The 19,115-nt window shown below is 46.1% G+C and overlaps 1 protein-coding gene across 13 annotated transcripts in view; it reads right to left on the minus strand.

Moving 5' to 3' along the window:
* RALGPS1 (Ral GEF with PH domain and SH3 binding motif 1) overlaps positions 1–19,115 on the minus strand; it is a 311,271-nt gene that overhangs the window by 256,322 nt on the left and 35,834 nt on the right. For 11 of the 13 annotated variants that reach the window (XM_017892871.1, XM_017892865.1, XM_017892868.1 and 8 more), the window contains 2 exons: positions 6,268–6,389; positions 2,693–2,800 (listed from right to left, as the gene is read on the minus strand). In XM_017892871.1, the coding sequence (XP_017748360.1) occupies positions 2,693–2,800; positions 6,268–6,324 (165 nt within the window). In that variant the 5' untranslated portion in view covers positions 6,325–6,389. Of the gene's footprint in view, positions 1–2,692; positions 2,801–6,267; positions 6,390–18,357; positions 18,526–19,115 lie in introns of those variants that run through there. The other 2 variants (XM_017892859.1, XM_017892873.1) reach the window with 1 other exon arrangement.

Below are 19,115 nucleotides of genomic sequence, written 5' to 3' on the forward strand. Positions count from 1 at the left end.
CCCAGCTGTGCCATGTACTACCTGTGTGAAGAGACAACTTTCTTCTCTAAGTATTGACTGACTTATCAGTAAATTGGGAATAATAATTATACCTAATTTATAAGGCTGTTATGAAAAGTAAATTAGATAAAGCATGTAAAACATTTAGCACAAGACCTAGACATAATCAGTGTTCAAAAATAAGAGTTGCTCTTAATATTACTTCCTAGCATTACATGGGTAATTAGATGAGAGTTTCAGACCTGGCTCTGCCAATACTTGGCTATATAATCCATGTAAGAAAATTAATCTGTTGGATCCTTACTTTATCAGAAAATTGGGAGCTAATGATATGCCTCATTGAGTTGCTGTAAGAACTGAACTCTTCGCCAGGTGCGGTGGCTCATGCCTGTAATCCCAGCACTGTGGGAGGCCAAGGCGAACAGATCATGAGACCAGGAGATTGAGACCATCCTGACCAACATGGTGAAACCCTATCTCTACTAAAAATGCAAAAATTAGCTGGGCATGGTGGTATGTGCCTGTAATCTCAGCTACTCAGGAGGCTGAGGCAGGAGAATCACTTGAACCTAGGAGGCGGAGGTTTCAGTGAGCCAAGATCCCGCCATTGCACTCCAACCTGGTGACAGAGCGAGACTCCACCTCAAAAAAAAAAAAAAAAGAATTGAACTGTTTCAGGCAATACATATTTACTGAGCACCTACTATGAGCCAGTAATTTTTTGGACACTGGGAAAAAATGCAGTGAACAAGTCAGATAAGTTCCTGTCCTTAGAAAGTTTATATTCTAGTGGAAGAGATACGAAATACAAATTTATTACTATATAGGCCAGGAGTGGTGGCTCATGCCTGCAATCCCAGCACTTTGGGAGGCTGAGGTGGAGTCCAAGAACTGGAGACCAGCCAGAGCAACACAGTGAGATCTCATCTCTACTAAAAATAAAAAAAATTAGCAGGGCATGGTGGTGTGCACCTGTAGCCCCAGCACTTTGGGAGGCTGAGGCAGGAGGATCACTTGAGCCAGGGAGATTGAGGCTGTAGTGAGCTGTGACTGTGCCACTGCACTCCAGCCTGAGTGATGAAATGAGATGCTGTCTTGAAGAAAAAAATAAATTATTATTCTATAATGTAATGTTGGGTAGTAATAAGAGTTATGAAGAAAAACAGAGCAGAGTTAAGGAGAAAGATAATGATGGAAAGATGCTACTTTAGGCCAGTGGAAGTCCCAAGGACAGACATTTGAACACAGAGTGAGCAGACAACTAAGGAAGAGCCATGAAGACTGAAAAAAGGACAGAGGACGCAGGTGAGCCTGGGGAAGAAAGAGAATGGGAGAGCACGGAGGTAGGGGCAGAAGAGAAGGCTTGGCCGGACCACAGAGTACTGGAGGCCTCAGGAGGAACTCTGGGTCTCATTCTAGTAGGAGGGAGCCACTAGAGAGTCTGAAGGTTTTAAAATGATCCCTTAGACACACAGAAGGAGATGATGCATGTGCCAGGCTCAGTGTGGCCTGGCACAAAGTAAACACAGAAGAAGCCAATGATGGCAGAGCAATGACATGGGGCCCAGCTACTTCCCTTGGCACCCAGGAGGACAAGAAACCTCTTTTACCAAAGAGGGTAGAGAGGACGTGGGTATGGGTTGGAAACACTTCTTCTGGAGAGAAGTTCAATGCTTGGACAACACTCACAATCAGATTTGAGGTCACCCCAGAGTCAATATTCTCCCTCTACCGTCAAGGTACGAAAGGAGGAAAACAAGTCATGGCAAAACAAGGAGCTAACATTGCTCCACCACAAGGGACTGTCCCTTAGTTAGACCAGGAGCAACACACTGTTTGAAGATACATCTTTTTTTAATTTATATTTTTTAAATTGCCCAAATAATATTGTTTATCATTGTAGAAAACGGTTATTATAAAAATGTAGAAAGTATACATAAACAAATAGAAAAATTAAATTCCAATTACCTGGAATCTATCACCAAATACTACAGTAAATAACATGTTTGGCTATATAGATCCAGATATTTATGAATATGTAAACAAAAAATCTAGACTTCATGCAAATGCATGTTATATGTGTGTTATACATGCTTTTTTTTTTTGCTTTTTTTTTTTTGTGAGACACAGTCATACTCTGTCACCCAGACTGGAATGTAGTTGCATGATCACAGCTCACTGCAGCTTCAACTTCCCAGGCTCAAGCAATCCTCTCACCTCAGTCTCCTGAGTAGCTGGGACCACAAGTGTGTGCCACCACACCTGGCTTATTTTTTTATTTCCAATTTTTGGAGAGGCAGTCTCCCTATGTTGCCCAGGCTGGTCTCAAACTTCTGGGCTCAAGCCATCCTCCTACCTCAGCCTCCCACAGTGCTGGGATTATAGGCATGAGCCATCTCGCCCAGCCTGTACATGCATTTTTAAAATTGCATGTTCTCCACAAACTGTGCTTTAGACTGCTCCTTTCATTTTTATATATATAGCGTACAGCCTTCCAGGGCAGTTAATTTCAGGACAGCACCCTTTTTAATGCTGCATTGTATTTCATAAAGGGTGGTACATACTTGACTCAACACACCCCTCTTGTTGGGCATATAGAACGTTTCCAATCTGAGCCAAAAGCCTAAGTGGTGGCTCCCTCTAGTGCCCTGTTGTGGTGCCCAGCCACCCACACCAGCTCTGTTTCACTTACAGCAAACTCCTCTGGGGTCACTTTCAAGACATCGAAGACAACGGCATCATAGCTCTTGCTGGCATAGTCGCAGCTCTGGCCCTCCAGAGAGTCCGAGCTGCTGCTGCCCTGTGGAGAGCAGGGAGAGATGGTGTTAACTGAATGATCTGACTTGGAATCACTGCCTCCCAAACCTCCTCGGAATTGAGGATGGGAGAGCAATAGAATAGTACAATAAAAACAGCTTCTATTGATTAGGGCTTTACCCCAGTCCAGGCACCGTGTTAAGCACTGCATGTGTATCATCTTATTTCCTTCCCATGTGTGCCCCATGAATACACATTATTACTGTTCCCATTTTATAGATAAGGAAGTAGAGGCAATGTTACTTCTCCAAGCTATCTCAGCTATGAAAGGGAAAGCCAGAAAGTAAACTTACTTTTGTATCTATGTGACCCCAAAACACATACCTTCAGTTGCCACACCCTAACTTTCTCTGGCCAGTGTTTTACTGGTGGGGTAAAAAATTACAGCCCAATCTTCCTTGAGGGAGAACAGGACTGCATGTCTTAGAAAGCCTGAGGAGACAATCCGCTTCATGATGTCTTTCGAACATTACCTGGTTTTACTTCTCTTTTTCCTACTTGAAGTCATTGCAGGAAATTGTTACACAAAATGTGAAAGTAGCTCTCAAGGCTTATTTATCATGCGGGCCACTTGGAATTCAAAGCCTGCTTGCTAATGAGCTGAGAGGTAACCAACTGGCTTTAGAGGCCAGTGTGAAAGTTAAATTTAGTAGAGTCCTTTATGCTAAGGACACTCTGCCTCCTGCATGTATATGAAGGGAGTCTCCCATAAAGAGGCAAGTTAAAACTCCTCAAATGTGGCTGATCTCATGAATCTCAACACTGGGGATCCCAGAAAGTTGAATATACTTTCTCTTTAATTTAACTTCATCAAGCTTTATCAAGCTTACCGCCCAAAAATTGTGCCCTGTTCATAAACAATTTTATTAGTCTCAGCTCACGAAGAAGGATTTTGTGGTTTCCATTAATCTCAACATCTTGGACTGGGATTTAGAGAATATGCTTTTATTAATTCTTCTTTATTTCACTCTTTCCAAAATGGCTATATCTGGAAAAACTTTGTAATCTTCCTGAAAACTAGAGTGTTTTTAGGCCAGTGAGGGAAACCAATAGTCAACAACTGGAAATGTAAGGTTCAAAAGAGGAGCAGGAACTTAAACCTGTAGATTTCGATAGGCCTGTGTCATCAAAAGATTTTAAAATGAGTCTACTATACCAAAAACCCTTAAAATGATCTTAAGAAGCAGCATACCATAGTGGTTAACAGCTCTGAGGTCAGATAGGCCTGGTTAAAATGCCAGCTCCACACCAGTAGCTGTCTGAACTCAGACAAATAACTTTGTTTTACGGAGTCAGTTATCATCTGTAAAATGGTGATATTAAACCTACTTCCCAGGGCTATAGTACGGGTTATATAAAATAAAGCTTAAAAAGTAACTGGTAGAATCTGCCTCCACTCCCAGGAGAGCTGACTCAAGGGGACTTGGGTGAGCTCAAGCATGGCTATTTTTTTTTTTTTTTTTTTTTTTTTGAGTGGGAGTCTTGCTCTGTCGCCCAGGCAAGAGTGCAGTGGTGTGATCTCGGCTCACTGCAACCTCCACATGCCGGGTTCCAGTGATTCTCCTGCCTCAGTCTCCCAAGTAGCTGGGATTACAGGCACCCGCCACCACACCTGGCTAATTTTTGTAATTTTAGTAGGGACGGGGTTTTGCCATGTTGGCAGGCTGGACTCAAACTACTGACCTCAGGTGATCCACCCACCTCATCCTCCCAAAGTGCTGGGATTACAAGCGTGAGCCACCACACCTGGCCCAGGCATGACTATTTTTAAAGTTTCACAGTGACAGGACAGTCTCCCCTGAGGAGAACCTATGCAGAATGAACTTTTGAAAAGTTATAAAGACTTCTCCTGATGCTGCTGGAATTGGCAGTCTACTACATCTCCCAGTCTTATATGTAGATCCTGAGCAGACAACTCTGTACAAACTGTTCTGTACTTCTACACCCACCTTCCAGAAAGCAGAATATATCAGGGTGACAGGATGGATTTTCTTTTGGATGGTAATGTCACGGTTAGGAGCACCAGCTCGAGAGTCAGGGCTTGAATCCCCACCCACCTGGCAGCTGTGTGATTCCAAGCCAGCTTGTTCACCTGTCTGTGCCTTAGCTTCCTCATCTATAAACTGAGGATAAAATAATAATATATACCTGATGGGGTTATTGTGAATACTAAATTAGACAATGCCCATGGAACATGCAAAAAAGTGCCTAGTATATAGTAAGCAACAAATTATGGGGCTATATGGGTGTAAATGTATCACTCAGTCATCAAAATTTATTGAGCACTTCAGTTATACATGTATTCATCCATTCGCTCATTCCATTATTCAATAAATATTTACTGAGTACTTACCTTGTGCTGGATACACATATATGTACATATACACAGCAAATATGTGTGAATGTGTATGTGTATACACATATATATACACACTTATATATACATATACACACACACACATATACACATATACACACACAGACCAGAGAAGAAAGAAGCGTCACTCTAGATGGAAATAGAAGTCTGATTCCTCTAGTTACAAAAAGGAATCCATTCCCAGGATTTCAGGTATTATAACTTTCCAGTGACACACCATTGTATCTGCCCCAAACACACACAATCATACAAGGGGACGTGTTCAATCAAAAGCTGCCCCAAGTACATCATTGGTGATGATGATGAGGGTAATGACAATTCTGCTGCAGTAGTAGCTTTACTTAAACCTATCCCGATTTCAGGACCAGAGATCAAAACACTGAATTTTTTTAAAAGGTTTATAAGAAATGAACTGATTCCTGTGACTTTTTGGCTGGTTACCCAGGATCACTTCAAAAGCCCAGCACAACGAGGAGGGCCTTGTGGGTTTAAACCCTGGTATGGCCTGTCAATCTGTCAGAGGAGGAGGCGTTTCACACACAATAGGGTGGTGGCATCCTGGGCCTCAAATGGCACCCGCTCTTCCCGCATGCTTCTGTGCCATTACTGAGCGTGGAAAGCAAACTCCCAAACCCCACGGCAGGGGCCCCAGCCCAGGCCACTGCAGACCACCAGTCCTTACAGCCATTTCCTACTGAGCAAGGTAAATAAGAACCCAGGGCCAGTTGGAATGACTTCTGTCTGACTTCATTCCAGAATGTGTGTGACTTATTTATAATCAGCAGCGGCTTTTCCTGGGAAAGGTCTGATCCCTTCTTGCCACCAAAATGGAATGTGGCACTTGCTACGACTGGACTGGGCAGGTATTTGTTTTTCTTTGAAGAGAACGACTTCAGAAAACATGCTGATCCTCAGGGCTGACTGCCTCCCAAATCTCACGCCTGGCGTGGCCAGGGGCCTTAGGAGTGCTAAGAATGGTGGTATTCATACAGCCCTACTGCCTTGCTGTCCAAGCCTCAGCTGGGGCCTGGGTTAGCTGAAAGGAGACCCCTCTACCCACTGTCCCTCAGTACCTGTGGAGTGGCAGAGGTGACCAACACGCTAGCCATCAGACCATTCCTCTTGTACATAGTCTCCAGGCCACAGGGAGCTTCAGGGCAGCCTCTGCAGGTAACATAACCTGTCTGGAGAAGTCCTGCAAGGCAAAGGGGCTCATAAAAACCAGTCTTCAAAACAAATTTATCCCCACCCCCAGGCGAAAGTTGTACCAGACTTGAGCAGACCTTTAAAGAAAGGTCATCAGCTAGCGGCTTTCGGGCGAACTATGGCCCACAGACACAGTTTGATGGGCTTGTACAGGGTATTGATATTTTTAAAATTAATTACCAACATTTAAAAATCGGAAGATTTCACATAGAATTCTGGATTTCTGACTTTTCTGGCAATACTGGGCCCATTTTCCTGCATGGTGACCATCAGCCAGCTGAGTGGCCGCTGCCCCTTGGATTGGAGCAGGGCCTTTTAGTCCCCACTTGGCTTGTGCAACCATTTCAGTGCGTGCCTGGCCCTTGCAGGCACTAGAGTTTGTGATCTTTGTCTTACTCATTTTGAGGCAGGGTCTAGCTCTGTCACCCAGACTGGAGTGCAGTAGATCAATCACGGCTCACTGCAGCCTCAACCTCCTGGGCTCAGGTGATCCTTCCACCTCAGTCTCCCAAGTCACTGGGAGTACAGGCATGTGCCATCATGTCCCACTAATTTTTTTGTGAAGGTGGGGTCTTGCTATGTTGTATGTTGCCTAGCTGGTCTCAAACTCCTGGGCTCAAGCAATCCTCCCACCTCGGCCTCCCAAAGTGCTAGGATTACAGGTGTGAGCCACCGCATCCAGCCTTGATCTTTCTTTTAAAACAAAGGCAGGGTGAAGAAGACAAGCAAATTCTCCTGCGTTCCCCTGGCACCACACTTCTTCATCAATAATAACCTGGGAATAGCTAACCCCACATAGTACTATATGCCGTCCTTGGCACACATTAACTCATCTAACCCAAAAATCCTGAAGTAGGTCCTATCATTACACCCTATTACATGTGGGGAAACTAAGGCAGCAGGGGAGGCAGATATCTCATTATTTGATGGCTTTGTTCATGCCACCCTATCACCCTGTCATCATTGAAGACCCTGCTAAAACATCCCTTCTTCTGGCTATCATGCCTGAACAACCCAAAGCAGAGCCAGCGTTCTGTCACCCAAGTGCACACACCTATAATGGAGCACTTACCACATCACTGAACACAGAAAGCTGTGGCCACTGACAGCTTTTTAGTGGCAAGTGACCAGGAGAGTAGGGAGCGTGTGGGAAGGAATATGAGGAGAAGACAAAGACTGGAACCAACTGCAGTTATCCAGGCAAGAGGTAAGGAAGGGCCCCTGAGCTGAGGCTGAGGCAGTCAAGTCAGAGAGGAGACAGACTGAGAGAGAGGAAGGACTGAGACTCCCCAGGCACTGAAGTGGAGGGGAGGCAGAAGTACCAGCTGAGGATGAGAGAGTTTTTGGCATGAGGTACCAGAAGGGTGGTGTGTCCTTCTTCAAGGAAGAAAGAGAGGTGACATAGCAGATTTGGGGGAAAGATGATGAATTTGATTTGGGAAATGCCAAATCTGTGATGCGTATGTGAAAATCAGTCCTGGAGGGCAAGATCTAGCCCAAAGGTCACTGTGAGATGATTTGCCTGGATAACTGCAGTTGGCTCCAGTCTTTGGAGGTAGCTCAAAAAGAAGAAAAAGTCAGCCTGATGATACTGACTCCATCTGCAACCCTCCCAGGTCCCTCAGTCACAGGGCCCGGCACACAGCAGTATGCTGTCAAAGAAATAGGGGTGGCCAGGCACAGTGGCTCAGGTCTGTAATCCCAGCACTTTGGGAGGCCAAAGTGGATGGATCATTTCAGGTCAGGAGTTCGATACCAGCCTGGTCAACATGGTGAAACCCCATCTTTACTAAAAACACAAAAATTAGCCGGGCGTGGTGGCAGGCGCCTGTAGTCCCAGCTACTCAGGAGGCTGAGACAAGAGAATCACTTGAACCCAGGAGGTGGAGGTTGCAGTGAGCCGAGATCGGGCCACTGCACTCCAGCCTGGCGACAGAGCAAGATTCCGTCTCAAAAAAAAAAAAAAGAAAAGAAAAGAAAAGAGAAAAAAAGAAACAGGGGCAAGTAACCAAAAAGGAACATCCAAATGACCCAGGCTCTCTCCTGGTACATCTCCAGTGCTGACAATGGCTCTTCTCTCATCCCTCAAAGCTGCTCCAATACAATATATCCACTTCAGTTATCCTCTCCTCAGTTCTATCCTGTGAGCCCTCTACCTTCCCATTCTTCCCAAGAACACTCAGAAGAACTAGCCTGCCCTATAAACAACATTTGGGAATCAACTGGGAGAAAGCTGACTATGGTTCTTAGAGGGTACCACTGACTTGCTGTCAATTCTCCTAAGTATGATAACAGCGCAGTGGTTAAGTAGGAAAAAGTCTTTATCCTTTGTGAGGTGTGTGTCAACATACAGACGTAAAGTGAGTTTAAAACTTAGGTTCAAATGGGTCAGGAAAATATATGTGAGTAGAGGTAAGGCAAATACAGCAGCATGATAACGATGGCTGAATCTAGACAAGAGGGTATAGAGGAGTTCATTGTATCAGTCTCTGCACTTTTCCAAGTGCTTGATAATTTTCATAGTGTAAAAAAAAGAGCTGGTCAGGTAAAGTTTTTCCTTAGAGAAACAGCTGAGCTGGAGAGGCCAAAGTCCTCTTTTGTGAGCAAGGAGAGGAGACGGGCTGAGAAGTCTCATTTGTTAGTCATTTTTGTCCTGAGAGAAACCATGTTCACCGTCACCAAGAACCACAGATCCACAGCTAGTGCAGGTTTAAAAAACAGCTCCACAAAAGATTTGAACAGACATTTCACAAAAGAAGATATATGGGCCAGGCACAGTGGCTCACATCTGTAATCCCAGGACCTTGGGAGGCCGAAGCGGGCAGACCACCTGAGGTCGGGAGTTTGAGACCATATGGCCAACATGATGAAACCCCATCTCTATTTAAAAGACAAAAATCAGTCGGGTGGGGTGGCACATGCCTGTAATCCCAGCTACTTAGGAAGCTGAGGCAGGGGAATCGCCTGAACCCAGGAAGCAGAGGTTGTGGTGAGCAGAGATTGCACCACTACACTCCACCTTGAGCAACAGAGTGAGACTCCATCTCAAATCAAAAAAGAAGAAGAAGAAGATATATGAATGACTAATAAGAGAAATGCCATTAGGGAAACACAAATGAAACCACAATGAGATACCACATCACACCTACCAGGATGGCTATAATTAAAAACAAAAGAAAACAACAACAGGCCATAATGAGTATTGGCAAAAATGTGCAGAGATGGGACCCTCATGCATTGCTGGTGGGAAGGCAGAACGGCACAGCCACTTTGAAAGATCGTTTGGTATTTTCTTAAAAAGTTAAATATAAATTTACCACATGACCCAATAGTTCTACTCCTAGACACAAAGACACGAACATGAATGCTTACAGTACCATTATTCATAAAAGCCAAAAGCTACAAACCCTCCAAATGTTCATCACCTAGTAAACAGGCAGACAATTCAATCGACACATCCGCAGGATGGAGCACTACCCAGCAAAACAGAGAGGTGACACACGGATACAGTCACCACACCAACAAACCTTAACACACATGCTCAGGGAAAGAAGGCAGATGCAAAGGAATGTACTGTGATTCCATTTTTAGGAAACGTCCAGAAAAGGCAAATTTAGAGCGACAAAAGTGCACATCACTGGTGGGCCGGGGGCAGGGGCGGAACTGACTACACAAGGACACAGGAGTTTCTGAGGGACGGAAATGTTGTAAAACTGGATTGTGGTGGCAGTTAGCTCTACAAATTCACTAAAAATCATAGAATTATACCATTAGAAGGGGTGGGTTTTATGAAATATAAATTATACTACAATAAAAGAAGTACCTTCAGCTGTTTCATGAGGGTGATCTGAACTTACATGTTTAACTCTTCTCTCCCCCATTCCCCTTGATATATATATATATATATATAGTTTTGTTTTGTTTTTTTAAGAGACAGCTCTGTTTCCCAGTTTGGAGTGCAGTGGTGCAATCATAGCTCAATGCAACCTCAAACTCCTGGGCTGAAAGGATCCTTAGCCTCCCATGCAGTTGAGACTACAGGCACGTGCCACCATGCCCAGTTACCTTTTTCTATTTTTTGTAGAAACGAAGTCTCACTACATTGTCCAGGCTAGTCTTGAACTCCTGGCCTCAAGGGATCCTCCCACCTTCGCCTCCCAAAGTGCTGGAATTATAGATAGGCATGAGTCACCACACTTAGCCAGGATACTATTAATAAGCAAACAACTTTGAGGAATGTCTAGTGCAGAAGAGATGGCACGGAGCGGAGGGAAACAGCCCGTGGAGGCAAGGAGAGGCTCCCAGGATGGAGTGGCTGGAACCCTCCAACAGAAACCCCCCTGAAAAACCCAAACACTTCAAAATGGGAAACCAAAGACTGAGACTAAACGTAAATCCAGCTCAAGATTCAAAGGCAGTATAAGGCTGACCAACTCAGCCTGTCTGTGCTAAGCCAGAACAAACCAGCTGGTATGGATGGAACCTGTTCAGATCAGTTCAAACAGGATTAAAGTGATTCAATCCAGGCCTAACAGAGAGTCACCGCAGGAGACCAAATGGAAGACAGCCAGCTTGATCCTCTTTGAGCGGATCCAGGCTGTCTCAGGCCCAGGCTGAAGTGGGCTTGGCTGCTTTCTGGGTGTGCCAGGCACTCTGTAGCTCTTCCCAAGGGGAGCACAGACATGGAGCTCAATCTGCTCAGCCTGGCCCAAATGAGAGGCCTTGCTCTCCCTGCTTTCCTAACAACTGAATTCTCAAGTCTCAAGGCCTTCAACACAGTTCTCAGACCCTCTTCTGTCACTGGCCATCAGCGCACACCCTCTGCCCATCTGAAGGGCACCACCATGCTACTCACTTCTTCAGCATCACTGGGTGGCTCCGCTCCACACACCAACACCAGCATTAACAGTGAGTGCAGGTGCTGTGCAAGGCATCGGGCTAAGCATGACGTGATTAGCTCATTTAATTCTCACAGCTGCCCCATGAGGTAAAGACGACCTAGACTTCAGGGAAATGGAAGCACAGTGAGGTAATGTGACTTGCTGCGAGTTAGTGGCAGGACTGGGAGGTTCAAACCCTGGTCAGTCAATGCCAAGGCCTGGGCTCTTCACCATCCCTGACACTGCGTCTTATAAGAGTCCAGGTGAGCACTGGATGAGGAAATGTGTTTAAAGTGCTCCATCGGGGCCAGACATAGGGCAAGTACTCAATCAAGATTATCAGTTACTATTGGTGTCAGTGTTATCCTACAATTTTCTATTATTATACCTATTCTTTTTCCTACAACAAACAAAAAATTAAGCGTTTGCAAAAGAACAGTATCATGCTTTGTAAAACCATGGGCTTCCACTGCTGGGAAGGGGATCACCAGCAGTGGGTTCCAGGCTCCCCAGGGAGCACAGCTGAGTCCAGGGGTCCAAGTACAGGAGTCCTCTCAACCTGCCTACCCTCCCGCTGTGGCCCAAGCCCACCTACAGATGAACTATGGCAGCCATAGTGTGTTACCCATTATGCTTTCCATGGGAGATCTGACCTAGAAGGAAAGACAGAGCACTTGTTTCCAATCTGACTCTGGCATGTCTCGCCCCTGACAAAAATGGCCGAATTCATGGGCAGCAACTCTCAGAGAAGTGATACTTCACATGCTAGGAAAGCACAGGATCAAGTATAACAGAATGTCCTTTCCAAAGCTCAGAGAAACCCCACCCATCCAACTTCAGTCCCCGAGGCCTGGCTGAACCCCCAGTTCTGTATCAGGGAGCAGACTCCCATTGAGAGGGTCAGCGTGGCCTAGTTCTCATTTCTCCCGGAGAACTGCTTCCCTACCCAGAGTGGGCTCTGAAGATAGGGAACTGTGCGTCCTCAGCCAGACTGACTAGACCAGGGTGCCCCCTGGTTCTCCCAAGAACTCAGGACCCTGAGATACTAGTCTCTGCTGGTCAACTAAGCTAAGGTGCCACACCCGCAGGAGTCGACAGTGGCCCCATGCAGGGACAGTCTGGTCAGAGGGAAGAAAGCAGGGGGAGGAAGCAGATGCACAGGCAGGAACTGAAGAAAGAGCCTGTGTCTGAAAGAAAAGGAGAGCAGCCCAGGGCCCTGCAATAAATGCCTCCCTGTCAGCAGCAGGCAGTTAGAGTAGACTTCCACAAGACCTTGACCAAGGCTCGTTCCTAAACATCAAGTTTATGCCAATCCACAGGAAACCTGACCCTGAAAATGCACTGGCTCACTGGAAAGGGGAAGACACACACTATTCATTCACTCACTGCGCCCCTACCTCATGCTAGGTACTGTCCTAACCAATAGTTCCTAACGATGTTGTGTCTCAGACCCTTTCGGCAGTCTGGTGAAGCCTCTGGGCTCCTTCTCATAGAAATGTTTTGAAATGCATAAAATTATACAAAAGAAAAAATTTTAATGTATGTATTAAATTATTTTAAAATAATTCGTTATGTAGTAATATATGTATTTATGTAAGGCAATATGTATCTTTATTACTGTATTCAATAACAAGAACTATGGGGAGTCTAATAAGCACCATAATTTCAAAGTAGTTATGAGCACAGATGTTCTGGACTGCCCACAAATGTTATGACATGAAAATACCTGTAGGCTGGGCGCGGTGGCTCACGCCTGTAATCCCAGCACTTTGGGAGGTCAAGGCTGGCGGATCGTGAGGTCAGGAGATCGAGAACATCCTGGCTAACACAGTGAAACCCCGTCTCCACTAAAAATACAAAAAATCAGCCGGGCGTCATGGTGGGCACCTGTAGTCCCAGCTACTCGGGAGGCTGAGGCAGGAGAACGGCGTGAACCCGGGAGGCGGAGCTTGCAGTGAGCCGAGATCGCGTCACTGCACTCCAGCCTGGGCGACAGAGCGAGACTCCATCTCAAAAAAAAAAAAAAGAAAGAAAATATCTGTGATTTCTATTGGTGACCAAGTCCCAGGTACTATTAATATTACTATGGTTCATTGTCTATATTAATAAATGAGAGAAATGCTAAATTTCAGTTCAAAGTTAATGAATGTCATTTTTTCCACCCAAATTCATAGATACTCAAGAACCTCTGTCCCAGGCATTGAGCACACGAGGTGGGCAGGCACAGAAGGTCCCTGCTGCCATGGAACTTACATTCTAGGAAGGGAGTCAGAAAATGCATGTAACAAAGAAGGTAACTTAAGATACTGATAAATGCCATAAAGAAATGAAATAGGGGGGAAGATGATACTTGTCAGGATGGTCAATGAAGGACTCTCTAAGGATGCGACATATGAGCTGAAACCTTAGGAAGGAGGCAGCCATACAAACCAGTGAGAATATGAGTGTTCTTTGCAGAGGAAGCAGCAAGTGCAAAGGCTATGAGATGCACATGAGCCTAGCATGTTTATTATGGAGGGAGAAGGCCATGGCTGGAGCTGAGCCACCTGGAAGCAGTGGACAGACAGGCTGGGGCCAGCGCATGAATGGCCTTTTAGGCCATGGTGAGGAGCTGGGGTTTCATCTGGAGTATACTGGAGGGTACGCTAGAGAGGTTTTTCCTTTTTGAGACACAGTCTCACTCTGTCACCCAGGTCCCAGGCTGGAGTGCAGTGGCACGATCTTGGCTCACTGCAACATCCACCTCCCAGGTTCAAGCGATTCTCCTGCCTCAGCCTCCCCAGTAGCTGGGATTACAGGCACTAGGATTATAGATGCCCACTACCACACCTGGTTAATTTTTGTATTTTTAGTAGAGATAGGGTTCCACCACATTGGCCAGGTTGGAGTTGATCTCCTGACCTCAAGTGATCCACCTGCTTTGGCCTCCCAAAGTGCTGGGATTACAGGCATGAGCCGCCACACCCGGCTGTGCTAGAGAGTGTTGAGCAGGGAAGTGACATGATCTGATCGGCACTGTTTTGGACGATCACTTTGGCTACCTTGTGGAGAACTACACTGGAAAGGCCAAAACTGGAGGCAGTTAAGTCAGTTAGGAAGTAACAGACAGCAGCAGCTTGAATTCATGGGGAATGGATCCAGGAGATGTTTTGGAGGTTACACAGACAAGACTTACTGACGGACGACATGCAGGGGGAAAAGAAGAGAGAGGAATCAAGGATGTCTTCTAAGTTTGAGGCTGTTATGAATGAGTAGATGGGGGCCTAACTGCCACACACTGGTTCTTAGTTCATTCATGTGTTTATTCAACACCCACCCACCAGGTGGTTCACTGGAGCACAAAGTCCTCAGTGACCAATGCCTTTGGGGGTCAAAGAAGACATTGCTGGGTAGAACCACTGAGCTGGGTCTTAAAGGATGAATGAGAGGCTCCAAGTAAAGTGTGGGCTGAGTGTGGTGGGCACCGGGCATGTGTGGATGCACAGGGGAACAAAGGGACAGGTGCGATACCAGCATGCTGGGGCATGAGTGGCAGGTGTCCTCTCCTACCTTCCCCAGTCCCGTGTCCATCACAGATTAAATGAGCTCTGGGGACACAGCAGCAAATAAGATGGGCAGGATGCCCCATGGAGTTTATGTTTTCACAGACGGAACTAACACCACAATATAGCAACAGCATCTTGCATCCTGTTCACTCCCTCATCCATTCAGCAAACTGTAAAATTTTCCCAAGCCCTGCTCTGTGCAGGGGAGTCACACAAGCCCTGGGCCTCTAGGAGCTCATACACAGTCTGATCACTGTCATTGCAACAATTTATTAGACACTTACTTTGTGTCAGGTGAAAGGATTTATATACATTAAGACCCATTTTACAGATGAGGCAACTGAGGCTCAGAGAGATAAATTAAACTGTAGGGGCTATATTTTTACACATCTACATCAGCTGTGTCACCTACTACACAGGGAGGTAGCCTGGCATAATGGTGGGAGCACCAGCTTTTTTGATTTGGGCAAATTAGTCAGCACTGCACCAAAAACCCCATTCTTTCTGCCTGCCTTCTGCCTCTCTCACCTCTTACAAATACACACACACGCACACACACACACACATGCACGTGTACATGCACACACATACTCCTGCTGCTAATTCCTCCCTGGAAACCAAAACACTGCAGGAGAAAAAGTGATTCTCATGATGTAACTTCTTAAGAACGTGGCAGTTGTATCAGAACCACAGTACAATCACACATCTCTTTTTTTCTGCTTATGACAGAATCTGGTCTTCTGGGGGGGAGGGGGGGCTCCTGAAGAGGGAAAGGAAAATCCCATATGCAACCGTGGTTTCCTTCCAATCTTCCAGAATTCTCCTTTAACGTTTCAGGTTCAGGAAACCAAGAAAATAACACGAGACAGGCCAATGCAGACCACTCCTGAGAAGGCATAATAATCACTTTTTCCTAAGCTTACGGAGGTTGTTTCAAAGAAAATACACACATCCAGTCATGTTCAATTACAAGAAAGTGATTTCTTCCAAATGTTTCAGACAAGTATGAAAATGGATCCCAAACACCATTTCCGAGCCCACTTCCACATTGTGGACGTGCAGCTCTCCCACGACTCCGCAGCTGCCTGCTCCTCCCTTCTGTGTCATGCACAGAAGCTAGACAAAGACAAATAGGAAAGTAACAAAGAAGGATTTTGCCACAACCCCTCCAACAATTGTTCAGTCCACTCCACGAACAGTAAGTGTATACGTGTGCACACAGGCACATGCACACACACACTCAGCCACAGCCACAGCACATCAGATTTTGTATTGCCAAAAGGTTTCCCACTAGGGCACCCATTACTCTGGGTCTGGACCTCCTGCCAAGAGTTCAAGAAAGTCCCCCTTGTGCAGGGATGGCCATGATGTTATCTCTAACTCCTCCCAACCCTCTCCAAACTCTCCAAGCCTCCTTTCCTGGCAAGTAGCAGCATCTGGAGACTTTCAAAGAGAGCCTGGCCACATAAGCATATGTCAGGCCATCACTCACTCCAGTGTTTACCGGCTCCCTCCTCGACTCCTTTCAAACTACACCACTCAGCATCCAACCTCTGGCTTCTCTCCCAAGAAAGGAGAGATAGTGAGCTGAGGAGGCACCACTGAGTCCAAAGTGCCATGTGGGGCTGGGCCTCCATGGAGGAGAAGTCAGCAGTGCTCAGTAAAGAGGGCTGGCTTTAGAGACAGGGTCCTCCACAGGTACCAGGAACAAGGGATAGAACTTGGGGGACTGAGCAAGCACGGAGAGAAGGGCCGGGAAGAGTGTCTTCTTGGGGAAGGGAAGCGCCTATGTTTACGCAGCTGAAGTAGGGGCCGGCACAAACAGGCAGCCATCCTGTGACAGGCGTTCTCAAGTGCCCCCATGTCCCAGGCTCTGTATGCTGAAGCTAAGGAGGCAGAAGGGGAGAAAACCCATCCTTGGCCTCAGGAAATGTATAGTCCAGCCCAGGGATGCCTAACCTTTTCAAGAATGAGGGCTTTCTGAAATTTTTATTTTTATTTATTTATTTTTTAAATGTTTTTCGAGATGGACTCTCACTCTGTTGCCCAGGCTGGAGTGCAGTGGCACGATCTCAGCTCACTGCAACCTCTGCCTCCCAGGTTCAAGCGATTCTCCTGCCTCAGCCTCCCGAGCAGCTGGGACTACAGGCGAGCACCACCATGCCTGGCTAATTTTTTGTAATTTTAGTAGAGACAGGGTTTCACCATATTGGCCAGGCTGGTCTTGAACTCCAGGCCTCAAGTGATCCGCCCGCCTTGGCCTCCCAAAGTGCTGGGATTATAGGCATCAATTTTTAAAAGAAAATTAATTAATTCATGTGCATGGTAGAATTATGTAAACCAGATAAAAAGGTATAAAATATAAAAGGAAAGTCTGCTCTCCCCAAAGCCCCTAGGCCCTGTCCCCAAGGTTAACACAGTTCACAGTGTTGGGTAGCATCTTAATGCACACACCCACATAGATATACTGGTATGTGTGGATATAAAGGCATATAAATATAGAGGGAAACACACTTTAGAGACCCGCCTTTCAACACTAAAACAATAAAACCGTAGTTCTCTTTTTGACATCTGTTAAGGAAAAAAACCTGCTGTAACAAAAAGCTATGATAAATTCACCAACACTCTGGTTTAACAATCACTGCAGTAGCTACATATATTTGAGTAATAGTAGGGGCTATGCACAGCACCTGTCCTTCATTCTACAGCCATGGCTCAGAGCACACCTGGATTTGGGGAGGCCTTAAAATCACCTGTAGCTCAACCCCCACTCCCACCAGGGTAACAAGCTGCAGTGCAGGCTTGACACGAGCGCAAAACAAGGCAGCTACAGAGAACATCAAAGAAGCCAGGTTCCTCCCCGTGGCTTCGGGGACAGAGAACCAGGATCTGAACACTCACCTTGCATTTACTTTGTGCCCTTGGCCAGCTGCTTGACCTGGCCAACATCCACTTTCTTCCTCTGGGGAGAATCATGGTACAGGCTGTGCATCCCTTATTTGAAATGCTTGGGACCAGAAGTGGTTTTTTTTTTTTTTTTTTTTGAGACAGAGTCTCGCTCTGTCGCCCAGGCTGGAGTGCAGTGGCCGGATCTCAGCTCACTGCAAGCTCCGCCTCCCGGGTTTACGCCATTCTCCTGCCTCAGCCTCCCGAGTAGCTGGGACTACAGGCGCCGCCACCTCGCCCGGCTAGTTTTTTGTATCTTTTAGTAGAGACGGGGTTTCACCATGTTAGCCAGGATGGTCTCGATCTCCTGACCTCGTGATCCACCCGTCTCGGCCTCCCAAAGTGCTGGGATTACAGGCTTGAGCCACCGCGCCCGGCCTCAGATTTCTTATTTTTTGGATTTTGGAATATTTGCATTATCTTACCAACTGAGCATCCCAAATCCCCAAATCCAAAATCCGAAATGCTCCAATGAGCATTTCCTTTAAGCATCATGTCAGCACTCAAAAAGTCTCAGATTTTGAAGCACTTTTATTTCAGATTTTCAGAGCTGGGATGCTCATCATGTACCTACCCCTGTACCTACCTCACAGGAGGTTGAAAGGATTCATAAGATGATGTATGTAGAAGTGGCTGGTGCAGAGGCTGGCAGGTAGCGTGGATTCAAGAAATGATAGCTATTGTTTCTGGTAACACCCTCCACCACCACTTCACCTTCCAGGGCAGGAGTGAGCACAGACAATGCTCTCTTAGCCTAAGACCACAAGAAATCAGTTTGAAGGTGAGGCAATGAAACAAATGTGAATGAGGAAAATGCATTTCTCTGAAGACTAAGAAAGGGTTCTCTGGTTGGCAGGAGAGTTTTCTTTTAGTCCCTCTATGAAAGGCTGGCTAGAGCGTCCCTATCTCCCACATAAGCATCTACAATCTACTCTGGAAATGGAAGGTTCTCCCCTTCCAAAACAAGGTGCCTGCAGAAGACAGGTGAAGGAGGAAAAAATCCTCCCCTGCAGCCACCAGCTGGCAAGACCTGATTTCTTCCATAGGGAAAGGAGGCACACTTTAGGAAAGTGGGAGGCCAGGGGTATTTATGGGGGTGGGCTTAAAGGGAACATCAAGAAATGAGGGTGAAAGGGAAAGTGAAGAAATGAGGATGATCTACCTCAGACATACCAGATACCCACAAAAGCCCTGGGTGCATCATTCTGGAAGCCTGAGTAGTGAAGTTTCCCCTTTTGTGTATCAGGAATCACAGTGCACAGTAGCCAGGCCAGGAACTCAACCCCTCATTTCCTTTCCACAACTCTGTAAAGCCCTCTTTTTTTTTTTTTTTTTTTTTTTTTT

The sequence above is a fragment of the Rhinopithecus bieti genome, unplaced genomic scaffold (genome assembly GCF_001698545.2).
Source record: "Rhinopithecus bieti isolate Rb0 unplaced genomic scaffold, ASM169854v2 scaffold_22745, whole genome shotgun sequence".
NCBI lineage: Eukaryota > Metazoa > Chordata > Mammalia > Primates > Cercopithecidae > Rhinopithecus > Rhinopithecus bieti.